The sequence below is a fragment of the Trifolium pratense genome, linkage group LG1 (assembly GCF_020283565.1).
Source record: "Trifolium pratense cultivar HEN17-A07 linkage group LG1, ARS_RC_1.1, whole genome shotgun sequence".
Taxonomy (NCBI): domain Eukaryota; kingdom Viridiplantae; phylum Streptophyta; class Magnoliopsida; order Fabales; family Fabaceae; genus Trifolium; species Trifolium pratense.
The window spans coordinates 33,965,107-33,977,566 of NC_060059.1; the positions used below are offsets into that span (position 1 = coordinate 33,965,107).

The 12,460-nt window shown below is 34.9% G+C and overlaps 1 protein-coding gene across 2 annotated transcripts; it reads right to left on the bottom strand.

Moving 5' to 3' along the window:
• Positions 1–754: 754 nt before the first annotated feature.
• On the bottom strand, positions 755–8,040 carry LOC123904705 (transcription factor bHLH121-like). 2 transcript variants are annotated; one of them, XM_045954342.1, is made up of 6 exons: positions 7,779–8,040; positions 7,563–7,684; positions 2,327–2,454; positions 1,769–2,239; positions 1,350–1,541; positions 755–1,191 (listed from the first exon to the last, which is right to left on the bottom strand). In XM_045954342.1, exons 1-5 carry the CDS (start codon positions 7,904–7,906, stop codon positions 1,392–1,394), a joined length of 999 nt encoding a protein of 332 aa, XP_045810298.1. In that variant the 5' UTR covers positions 7,907–8,040; the 3' UTR covers positions 755–1,191; positions 1,350–1,391. The 2 variants fall into 2 exon arrangements, with proteins under 2 accessions (XP_045810298.1, XP_045810293.1); XM_045954337.1 differs by lacking the exon at positions 755–1,191 and having other exon boundaries at positions 1,269–1,541.
• Between the last annotated feature and the right edge of the window lie 4,420 nt (positions 8,041–12,460).

The following is a 12,460-nucleotide window of genomic DNA, read 5'->3' on the forward strand; positions in this document are numbered from 1 at the left end:
TACTCACATAATAAACTTGCATAATAATTTTGTTTAAATCGAAGAGTAAATCTCTAGAACTCATCCGGTTCCTTCAATCACCCTGGTTCGAAACCAGCATTCATCGAGAATGAATGATATTCAAAAGGGAATTGCTCTTTTTTACGAAAATGACATGTGTGAAGAAACAGAAGAATGAATCATGACCGTACAACTCCACAATAAACCATCCTATGATTTCCTCTAAACTTCCCATTATACGGCTACTTTGATTTTTAAGAAATGGATACACACTTCTTGTGTTTCGTGTACCATTTTTCCCTTAACATATAGCATTGCTCTATTCAAAATCTCCATAACTCAAGGATTGGTTTGGTAGTGTTAGGTTTGAGGTTCGAATCCTATCAGGGCTAATTTTTCTGTTGGATCAGTTCATAAAGAATTTTGTTTTGACTTTAATTGGACCTTTGCTAGTAAACGATAGAATTGATTCTTTAGATTAATCGGTCCTTAGATTAAATATCGAGTTTATAATAGAAGAGTAAAACTCGAATATTTGTCGTATTGTACATATCCGACTCCAATTCAAACTTAGTCAGTTGATTTATTAACATCGTAACTATACTACTATCTACTGTGATGGTAGTGGCATGTTAATCAGTAATCACTCATTCTCTTCAACTTCGATATCACTTTCAAGTGTTGTCATCCCGTCATCCAGCCACACAAAGAATTGCACAAGTATCCATAGCGGAACATACAAAGTAAATCATCATTTTTAAGAATATAATTGAGTTGAGTAAAGCACTAAATACATGCAATAATATATAACATCAAGGCTCAAGCAATCACACACGAGATAGTATCATATAACAATAATTGACACACTATGCTAATGCAAGTCATGACTTATGCAACCTAAACAAAACCTAATCTGACACATAGATCCAATCTGCTCCGAGTTAGTGCAAGCAGATATAGGTATCACTATATACTACCAGAATGCTTCAATGGTTTCCCACCTTTCTGCAAGACCTTCCTACTAACATCACATAAGACCTCAATTAATCCAGTAGTTAGCTCTAATTCTACCACAACACTATCACGAGGATAGCCTTCCATTCCTTAGGCTCCAACCCCTCCTCGATACAGTATGCGCATGCTAAGGACTCAAATGGCTCAAAAGAGTAAGTTTTTTGAGTAGTTTGTAACCTACGCAAAAGGGTTATTATGGCTTAATAGTTAGGACTCGATACATACCTAGACAAAGATCCCATCTCAATAGCAAGTTGAAAGAGGAAGAACTGTTTCATTGATCATTTTTGTTTTAGAAATGATAAAACAACTATATGTACGTTAAATTAAATGACCTGAAACATATGGTCAAATGGTACAAGAATCAATGTAAAAGGTCAATCAACGGCCTTTGGGGTGTCGCCAATGCTGTTGGAGCTATCTTGAAGTCCCTGAGATGGAGAATCCTGACTCGAGGCACTCTCATCGATGATGATTCTATCACTCATCACTGAATGCTTGCCCTTTTTTCCTTTAGATGTGCAATCCTACAGAAATTAAAATGAAGGTTTGTAAGGTTTAACACTGAAAATAAGTTTGGATTTTGAACATATATTTAAAATCTCTGAAAAACCAACATTTCTAATCAAATGTCCAGTGTTTAGCAGCGACACGACACTGTTACATTCAATTACTTCATTTTCTCAAATTTTTACTGGTATATAACGTGTCAGTGTCAGATGTCAATGTCAGTAATTCATAGTTTATAATCTACCTGTTGTGTTGATGATCCAGGCATCTTAAGTTCAAGTTCTGTTGCCACATCAGGAGACACACTACATCTGTCTGCATCATTAGGTCTTCTTTTATGACCCGGTGACTTGCTTTGAGACTCTTTTCGACTAAACATGTGGAATGTAGAAGCATACTGAGCTGATGGCATCTCAACCGGGGGAATAGCCGGCGCCGAGAATGGCATATACATTGAGCATAGACTTGGAATATGACCAGGATTTTGGTTTACAAAGTAAGGGAAAGGTTGCAGAGGTGGGTGAATGGAAACCGGTGCAGGCGGGATTGGTATAGGAACTGGATATGGATAAGGGCTACTCATCATAACAGAATGGTCAATTGCAGTCCATGGTGGCATGACTCTGACTATCTGCTGATACTGGGAATTAATATTTTCCACGTCGGATTTTAAAGATGCTGTCTCTTCTCGGAGGTCATTAATTTCTTGTATTAGCTGTGTGAATATAAAATCAACCGAGTAAATGAGCAGCACACATGCTTAATCCTAAAAGACAATTTAAACAAATAATAAGAACCTTACTTCTTGTGACTCTTCAGAATTTGATTTGTGTTCTGTTTTCAGTCTATCAACTTTAGCTGTTGTGTCCTTTAGCACTTGGATTGTCTCCGTCATGATGGTTGCCTTGTCGTTCTGTGGTCTATCAGGATCTGCAGCATGTACAACGAACATAAATATCTCAACTACTTCACAACTACCATTTAACATAATTTATACATTTGCTTGTAAAACAACAACAATCAAAGGCCTTTTCCACTAATGCATGCAGTCAACTATGTGGGTCAAACATTGATGCCATAACATGTTATAACAAATCCATGTCTAAAAGTTTCCAGAAACACTGAGACCTTGAGACTAAATAGGTCTCTGTATTTTTTATCAGGACCAATTTAGGTATTTACTCTCTTTCTAAACAGTTTTTTCTTTTTTAATTCAGATTCTCTACACTCACAAAAACACTTCCGCAGACACAAGTAATAATTTGAGAAAATGAATGGATTGAATGTAACCACACGTATCAGTGTCGAGTCAGTATTAAACGTTGACACATGACGTACATTGGATACCGGACACCCCTTCCATGGGAAGTGTAAATGCTCCATAGGCCGTAAATCTTTGATGAAGATCAGACAACTTATTTTGAGATGTATTTTAAACACTGATTTGGTGAAGTTAGAATACAAGACGTCTACTCTTCATCCAATAGACAATATCCCATCCCTTTACTCGTGACTGCGTATATTCCCGTACTACAATGTTTTTCTCAAATAAAAGATGTTAGTACTCCCTCTAGTCCTTGATATAAGAAAAAAGAAGTGTTTTTTATGTTCGTTGAATCATCGATGTATTTAATCAATGATATATAGACTAGATATATTAATCATTCAATGAACCTAAGCTTAGTAATTTGCAACCTATTTCTTATATTAAGGATCAGAGGAGTATTAAAAAATGAGCCCAACTAGCTGGTTGGCTCGCACAACCTATAGTGGCTGAGCTAAGCTTGGTAATTTGCAACCTAGTAGGAAACAAACCTACCCAATTTGGCTCATTTATGTGATCAAGTCCGATGGACCAATGGACCAACTCATCCGACAACTCTAATATCTACCCTCCTTAATTGACCTTCATCGGTTCTTTCCCCATACATAAAACAAAGAATACTAAATCATATGTTTATCCCGATTCCGAGAAATAAACACATTGAAATATGAATTGGATTGTAGTGTTGATTTTTTTTTTTTTGTGAAATAATCTATTGGCTAGAATTTCACACTTAATTGAATAAGTGGAGTGTCTGAGTTCGACTCATACATATAAAATGTAATGTCTCCGCTATTGGTTTTGTAATTCAAACTCAGAACATGTTCATCCTCTGAAGCTGTAGAGCCTCTGAAGTGCTTCAGCCTCTGAAGCAAAATATAACCTCTGAACCTCGTAGCCTCTGAAGCTGATATAAGCTCTGAAGCTCTGAAGCTCTGTTTTGGTTCAGTTACGTTTCTGTTAGTTTTAGCAGCTAGTTAGTTATTGTTAGTTGTAATTCAGTTAGTTAGTAGTTACAACTGACATAGTTTGTTGAGTCGGTTAGTTACACATTTGTGTGTATATATACACTTGTAATCTCTCATTTGAATAATAACTCAAGAGAATAAGATTTTTACTTTTCCTTTATTCAATTTCTGCTTATTCTAAATTCATTCTTTATTCATCTTTCACCCTTCAGTGCTCTTTGTTTTGGGTTAATCCCCAACAAAGTGGTATCTAGAGCTTTCACGATCCTAGGGATCTTGATTCAGATCTTTCACAAAGAAAGAGCATCAAAGGTTGCAGTGATTCAATCATGGCTGGGAAGAGTAATTTCCATGCGAATTTGCCAATTCTTGATGGAAAGAACTGGGATACATGGGTCAAACAGATGAATGTGATATTCATTGTTCAAGAAGTGGATGAACAAGTGAAGACAGTTCTTGATCCATTACCAGCAAATGCAACAGCAGAACAGAGAGCAACGTTCAGAGAAGCACTGAAGAAAGATAGCAAAGCTCTATTTCTCATTCATCAATGTGTTGATGCCAAGGTATTTGAGAAGATTGCAGATTTCACAACGTCCAAAGAGGCTTGGGACACTTTGCAGAAGAGCTATGGTGGTGATGCAAAGGTCAAGAAAGTGAAATTGCAAGCCTTGAAGAGACAATATGAGCTGCTGGAGATGAAGAATGATGAGACAATTGCAAATTACTTCACAAGAGTGGTGACTCTCACCAATCAGATGAAGAATTGTGGAAGTAATCTTGCTGAACAGGAAACAGTGGAAAAGGTACTTAGAACTTTAACTTCAAAATTTGAGCACATTGTGGTGACAATTGAAGAAACAAAAGACTTAAGTGAAATCAAGATTGAAGACTTGCAGAGTACACTTGAGGCTCATGAGATGAAGCATGGTGGAAGAAACCATGGCAAAGAAGATGAGCAAGCTTTGTTTGTAAAGTTCAAAAAGTACCAAGATGACAAAAAGAAATGGCAGAAAAAGAAAGAGTTCAAGAAAGGGAAAGAAAATGATGAAGACAAGCCTGAATCCTCAAAGGAAGAAAGAGGAGGTTCTGTCAATTCAAAGAAGGCTAGCAAGAAGCATATTCAATGCTTTAACTGTCAGGAGTTTGGTCACTTTGCAAGTGAATGCAGAGGTCAAAAGGTTCGAAGACAGTATAATGAAGAAGCAAATGTGGCACATGATGATTCAACATCAGAAGAAGATGTAAACTTCATGGTGACAGTCACTGATGAAGAAGAATCAAAGGCACACATTACTGAGAATGATAATAGATCAGATCAAGATCCATTAGTTGGTGAGGAAGAAGGATGGTATTTGGACACAGGTTGTTCAAATCACGTGACTAGTAACAAGAAGTGGCTGATTAACTATGATTCTTCAAAGAAGTCAACAATTCGATTTGCTGATAGTAGAACAGTAAAATCAGAAGGAATTGGTGATATGTCAATCAAGGGAAAGGATGGTAATCAAGCATTAATTACTGGTGTAATGTATGTGCCAAGTGTGCATACAAATGTCCTCAACATTGGACAATTGGTTGAGAAAGGTTTCACAATGACCTTAGGAAACAATCAAATGAATGTGTACAATGAGGAAAGTAAGTTGGTACTGTGTGCAACATTATCACAAAGCAGAACATTCCAAGTGAAACTTGAGAGTTCAAATTCACATTGTCCTGCTAGTGAAGCTATCCATGATGCAGCTTGGTTATGGCATCTAAGGTATGGACATTTAAATTTCAAAGGCCTCAGTAATTTGAAAAATAAAGATATGGTCCATGGATTACCAGAAATTAGAGTGTCTAAGGATATGTGCAGAAATTGCTTGGTTGACAAGCAAGCTAGAAAATCCTTTGCTGATCATATAGCAGTGAGAGCTAGGGGAAAGCTTGATATAGTACACAGTGATGTATGTGGTCCTTTTACTGAATCATTAGGAGGAAATAGATACTATGTGTCTTTTGTTGATGAATTCAGTGGAATGATGTGGGTGTATCCCATAAAAACCAAAGATGAGGTGCTGGTAGTTTTTCAAAGGTTTAAAGCAGTAGTTGAAAAACAAGCAGGAAGGAAGATAAAGGTATTGAGAAGTGATGGAGGTGGTGAGTATACATCTCATAACTTCAGAAAGTTTTGCAAAGAGGAAAGTATCTCACATGAATTTACACCTCATCATAATGGAGTATGTGAAAGCAGAAACACAACCATTATGGAAATGACAAGGTGCATGTTGAAAGAGAAGAAGCTACCTAAGTCATTTTGGGGAGAAGCAGTGACAACTGCCTGTTATGTGTTGAACAGAAGTGCTACCAAATGCTTAGACAAAGTGCCAGAGGCTGTATGGAGTGGTTTAACTCCATCTGTGAAACACTTGAAGGTGTTTGGTTCCCTGAGTTACAAGCATGTGCCAGATTCAAAGAGAAAGAAACTAGATGAAAAAAGTGAACCTGTGATATTTGTTGGATATCATAGAACTGGTGCATATAGACTGTACAATCCAATTACTAAGAAGACCACAGTCAGCAGAGATGTGTCAATCAGTGAAGAAGAGCAATGGGATTGGGAAGTCTGCAGTAGCACAAGGTCAGAACATGCCTTACTACATGCTAAGAAGAAGCCAATAGCAGCAAAATGGGTGCATAAAGGGAATCACTTACCTAATGGCTCAAGTGTAAAGGCAAGATCTGTGGCCAGGGGACTCTCACAAAAGTCTGGCATTGATTCCAATGAAATGTTCTGTCAATCAGGTGTAGTGACAAATGCTGAAGCAAGATGTGGAGTATATGTTCACAGTGTACCAGAAGTTCAATTGGAAAACTTAGCACCAGCTGCAAGACTGGAAATAGTAAGACCTGTGGTGGCAAAAGAAAACCAAGTGAATTGTCAAAGTGTTCAACTAGATTTCAAGTCTGCAGTAGAGAATGGCAAACTTGAGAATGAAGTATATGTTGAACAACCACAAAGTTTCAAGGTTGAAGGTACGGATGATAAAGTACCTAAGGAACAAGAAGAGCTTGAGTTGATGGTTGATATATTGACCAAGCTACTGAATATTGAGAGATTTAAAGACCTGAAGAAAATGCTGAAGCTCACAAGTTTGGAGCATTCGAATAAAGGGGGTGTGTTGAAATGTAATTCAAATGCCCTATCAGATGTTGAAAATAAGACAAGGTTAAATTGTCAGCTTTGACAGTTTGATTTAAGGAGGAGTATTGGTTCAGGAAGAGTTTGAATTAAGGAGGAGTATTGGTTTTGTAATTCAAACTCAGAACATGTTCATCCTCTGAAGCTGTAGAGCCTCTGAAGTGCTTCAGCCTCTGAAGCAAAATATAACCTCTGAACCTCGTAGCCTCTGAAGCTGATATAAGCTCTGAAGCTCTGAAGCTCTGTTTTGGTTCAGTTACGTTTCTGTTAGTTTTAGCAGCTAGTTAGTTATTGTTAGTTGTAATTCAGTTAGTTAGTAGTTACAACTGACATAGTTTGTTGAGTCGGTTAGTTACACATTTGTGTGTATATATACACTTGTAATCTCTCATTTGAATAATAACTCAAGAGAATAAGATTTTTACTTTTCCTTTATTCAATTTCTGCTTATTCTAAATTCATTCTTTATTCATCTTTCACCCTTCAGTGCTCTTTGTTTTGGGTTAATCCCCAACATCCGCCAATTGAGCTAAGTTCACAACATATTGTAGTGTTGATTTACCTAAAGTTCTTCCCATTTGATGAAAACTATCATTCAACCGATCCCTCCTGATCTTCTCACGGTCCGCCTTCTTAACTTTTCTAGCAGCAGTCGGATCTCCACCTTCCATCTCACTCCTCTTCCTACACAAACAACACACTTAAAACTAACTTAACAGCAACAAACAAACAAACAAACAAACAGGTTGGAAAAACGTAACCGTAATAACGAACTTACCTGACAGTGTCTTTGCGATTGGAGCGGTTGGTGATGTGTTGCGTAGGTGAATCTGACGCCGTAGAGGATGGAGTTTTGGACGAGTTTAGCGGCGGCGGTGATGGTGGTGGTGGCTTCCATTGATTCATGTTTGCATTCCGGTGAGGTCTGAATTTAATATTTTGAGTGGGGAGAAAGGTGGAGATAGTAATACACGCGCATTTGGCTTGTGTCTTCCACGAGCCACTGCTCAATCAATATCCTAACACCTGTCCTCAATTTTATTTTATTCTCCGTCGCTAAAATTTGTTCCTAAATATAAACTAGTTTTAGTTTCCAAAACAAATTTATTATTATTATTATTATTTTATAAGACATTTATTATTATTTTTTCAAACATAACCATACTTTGCATTGAAATAGGTAAAGTTAACTACAAATATATCTTTTCATAAAGGACAATATAGTAATTGTAATATCAAAAAAGTACATATTTATTACACTACAACATTTTCTTAATATGCGTAAAAATTGCAAAGGAAACTTATATTAAGGGAAGGAGGAAGTATTATTTTATTTAACTCAAATGATTAAGGAGTTTTTTGTAAAAAAAAAAAGAGTTTTAAAAAATGATGGACCGTTTCCGTAAAAAAAAAAGGACTGTTCTTTTATAAAAATAAACTTTTTTTGTTGAATTCCGGATTACTATGGTCCGCTTCCACTTGGAAACAAATGAATGATTGACATCAAAAAATAAACATCGGTGAGAAACTCATACACAAAACAACTCAAGGAGTCTATTTCATCTCCACTTAGTAAGTATATGATGTAACAATACAAAACAACAACTCATGATAAAACAATCTCCGATCTTAATTATAAGTCCATTTTCATTTTTCCAGATTAATTAGATAACTAATGTAATTAGCCTTAATTATAACTAAATACGTTAGTTATCCAATAAATCTACAAAATGAAAATTTGCTTATAATTAAGGGTGGAGGGAGTACATGATATAACAACATACAATAAATTTTTAAGATATTAAATAATTTGTTGTCTTACTCATATTTGATAAACAGAAAAATTATTTTGGTATTTTGGATAATTTGCTTGGAGAACAAAAAACTGTCATATGATTTAGTGAATGGAGAAATGCTAACATGGGCACAATCCCAAATGAATTATTCTTAGGCACACTTACATAAGTGAAAAAATTTTAAAAAAGAAGATATGATTAAAATTATATTAATTGATGTGATTATTTTATTTCTCTTTTAATTTTTTTGATTGATGTTTGTGTTCCTAAGTTTGTGCCTAAATATCTTCTGCCTATGCAAGAATGTCTCTTAGTGAATGACAAAGTTTAGTTTTTGTCTAGTCTTTTGATTCCAATAAACAGTTTTAAAATCAAACATAATATAATTAAAGTTGTCGTGTTCAATCCTTCATTTTTTTAGCCGAACAAATGCATTATCTCAAGTTTGAATCTAAATAAAAGTGTACAATTTAATAATATCAATATTGTTAATTGAGCTAAGAACAACAGACATTTGACTTTATAAAAGACTTTTTTCTTTTCTTTTCCATTTTTAGTTATCTATCTACAATAATTTTTTAAAGTAATTAAATGGGTGCAGTCACATGCAATATCTAAATAAATAAAATAAATGTAAATAATAACATGCTTTCTTAGAGCATGAATATTAACATAGTTTTTCACATAATTTTATGTTATTGTGTCAGAGTGTATTCGATAATTGCAAGTGAAATCATATTCCTCTGTTCATGAACGTTTCTTCATTTTTTTTTGCATATTAAATACTTCTAGTCAAATATCTATACTATTTTTTATTTCATTATAAATGTGAATATATATTGTGAGTTTGGTGTGACCTATTTTAAATTTTTTAATGAGTTGTATGAATATTTAGAAAATGTAGTTGGATTGTTTAAACAATTGCGAAACATGAAATAATATAAAAATTAAATAAGACTCATATACGTAACGAGTCCAAACTCCTACTATTTCCCCATGTTAGAAAAAGCCTTCAACATAAAAATTAATTGCTAAGCCTAGGCAGCAACAGAAATATCACACGGATCGCTCATGTCATGTTACTATTATTGAAAAAAATGAAATTCTCACTAAAGAAAGCACTTCGACTCTCTCCGAACTGTACCATAAATTCAACAAAAAATAAATTAAAAATTGAAGCGAAAAACATATCTATTTAATTAAAATAATTTTTTTTACACAAATAAATATATATTTTTGAACAAGTAAAAATGAGATATATATTAAACAAATAAAATAGTCTCTTCAGCCCAAGTTGTGCCAAAAAAGACTACACGAGTTTACAAAAGAGTCAATATGAAGAACAACATGATACACAAAAAAGACTACTCAAGCAATTACTATTTCTCGAGATGATAGCGCATCATCGGGAATCCATGCATCCCATGCATCCTATATTTATGATAGTTTCAGTTATTCAAAGTGAATCACAGAAATCACAATCTTACATAACCATAAATATGTATCAAAAAATCAACAACCCTCATTAAAATTTTGTGTTGTTTGTCCAACATTTTGAAAATTGTTTCCAAATCTATAAGTCAAAAACACACTAGTAGGAAACACAGTAGGACCAAGTTCACAACGGAGTTGTGGGATTCCAATCATGGTTGGCACGATTCCACCGGAGATAAGGTAGCCAAGTGGGGTCATTATATTGGTGGCAAATTTCGCATAGTCATTGTGGTCCCATTAAATGAGTGCAGCCACATGCAACATCTAAGTAAATAAAATAAATGTAAATAATAACATGTGTTCTTAGAGCATGATTATTGACATAGTTTTTCACATAATTCTATGCTATTGTGTCAGAGTGTATTCGATAATTGCTAGTGAAATCACTTTCCTCTATTCATGAACGTTTCTTCATTTTTTTTGCATATTAAATACTTCTAGTCAAATATCTATGCTATTTTTTTATTTTATTATAAATGTGAATATATATCGTGAGTTTGGTGTGACCTATTTTAAATTTTTTAATGAATTGCATGAATATTTAGAAAATGTAGTTGGATTGTTTAAACAATGAGTTTAATTGTTGTGCACCGTCGGTGTAATTTTGTTTACACATACATCCAATGACGCGTTGCCACATTATTTAATGAATGTGACACATCATGTGTTTTTAATTACCATACATGATGTGTCGGTACATTATTGGACGCATGTGCAAAATATCTTTAGACTGACGGTGCATATAAATTAAATTCTTAAACAATTGCAAAACATGAAATAATATAAAAATTAAATGAGACTCATATACGTAACGAGTCCAAACTCTTACTATTTCCCCATGTTAGAAAAAGCCTTCAACATAAAAACTAGTAATTGCTAAGCCTAGGAAGCATCAGAGATATCACAGGGATTGCTCATGTCATGTTACTATTATTGAAAAAAAATGAAATTCTCACCAAAGGAAGCACTTCTACTCTCTCCGAACTGTACCATAAATTCAACAAAAAATGAATTAAAAGATGAAATGAAAAACATATCTTTTTAATTAAAATAAATATTTTTTTTTTGAACAAGTAAAAATGAGATATATTAAACAAATAAAATAGTCTCTTCAGCATAAGGTGTGCCAAAAAAAACTACACGAGTTTACAAAAGAGTCAATATGAAGAACATGATACACAAAAAAAACTACTCAAACAGTTACTATTCTCGAGAAGATAGCGTGATCACTCTCCACTACAGCTTCAATCTCACTCTCTTTTTTAACTACGTTTTTCCTCACATTTTCAACTCCTTTATCTCTCACGTTTTCAACTTCACCCTCACTCTCATTTTTCTTTTTAGACTTATCACTCACTTTTAGATCCGGCACCTCACGGCTTCTCAAAGTTATAGCCTTGCAACTTTCATTTTTGGGTTGTCTTTTGTGTTGCCCCCAAATCTGCCGCTATTTTGCAAACTTGAGAATTGTCTAGATAGTTGCCCAATTTGGACCTCTAAGTTCTTGATTGAAGCCTCGTGATTTTTGTTGGAGGTCTCTTGAGTTGCTTTCATGGCTTCAAAGTTCCCTTGAGTCATTTGGATGAACTTTGTCAAAGTTTCCTCCATCCTTGAAGGTGGTCTAGGTTGAGTAGATTGTTGAGCTGAAGCTTGACCTTGTGTGTTCCCCATCCATAACCAAGATTGTTGTTGTTGGGGTAGGATTTTCGGAAATTGGCCAAGTACTTTGCCTCTTCCGAACCTTCCGAAAAACATCCTCCATTTTCATGGTCTTGTAAACAGAAATCACATTTAGGTTCTTGCACCTTGTTAACCTGTGCTTTTGGAGGTTGAGAACTAGAAAGAAGCTTTAGCATTGCTTCCATCTAATTTGTCATTAACTTTTGTCGAGCCAATAGTTCACTTTGAGCATCGAATTCCAATACTCCCCTTTCTTCTTAGCCCCACGGTCATTTTGAGTACGATATTCATTTTGAGTCATACTTTTTACGAGTTCCCTTGCTTCAGTTTCGTCTTTATTCTTCAACGAACCTCCAGCTGAGGCGTCTAAGATCATACGAGTTTGAGGATACAATCCTTGTGTAAATATCTGCATCTGATTATGCCCATCGAAACCATGATTTGGACACTTCTTGAGGCACAACTTAAAACGTTCCCAAACATCGTATAA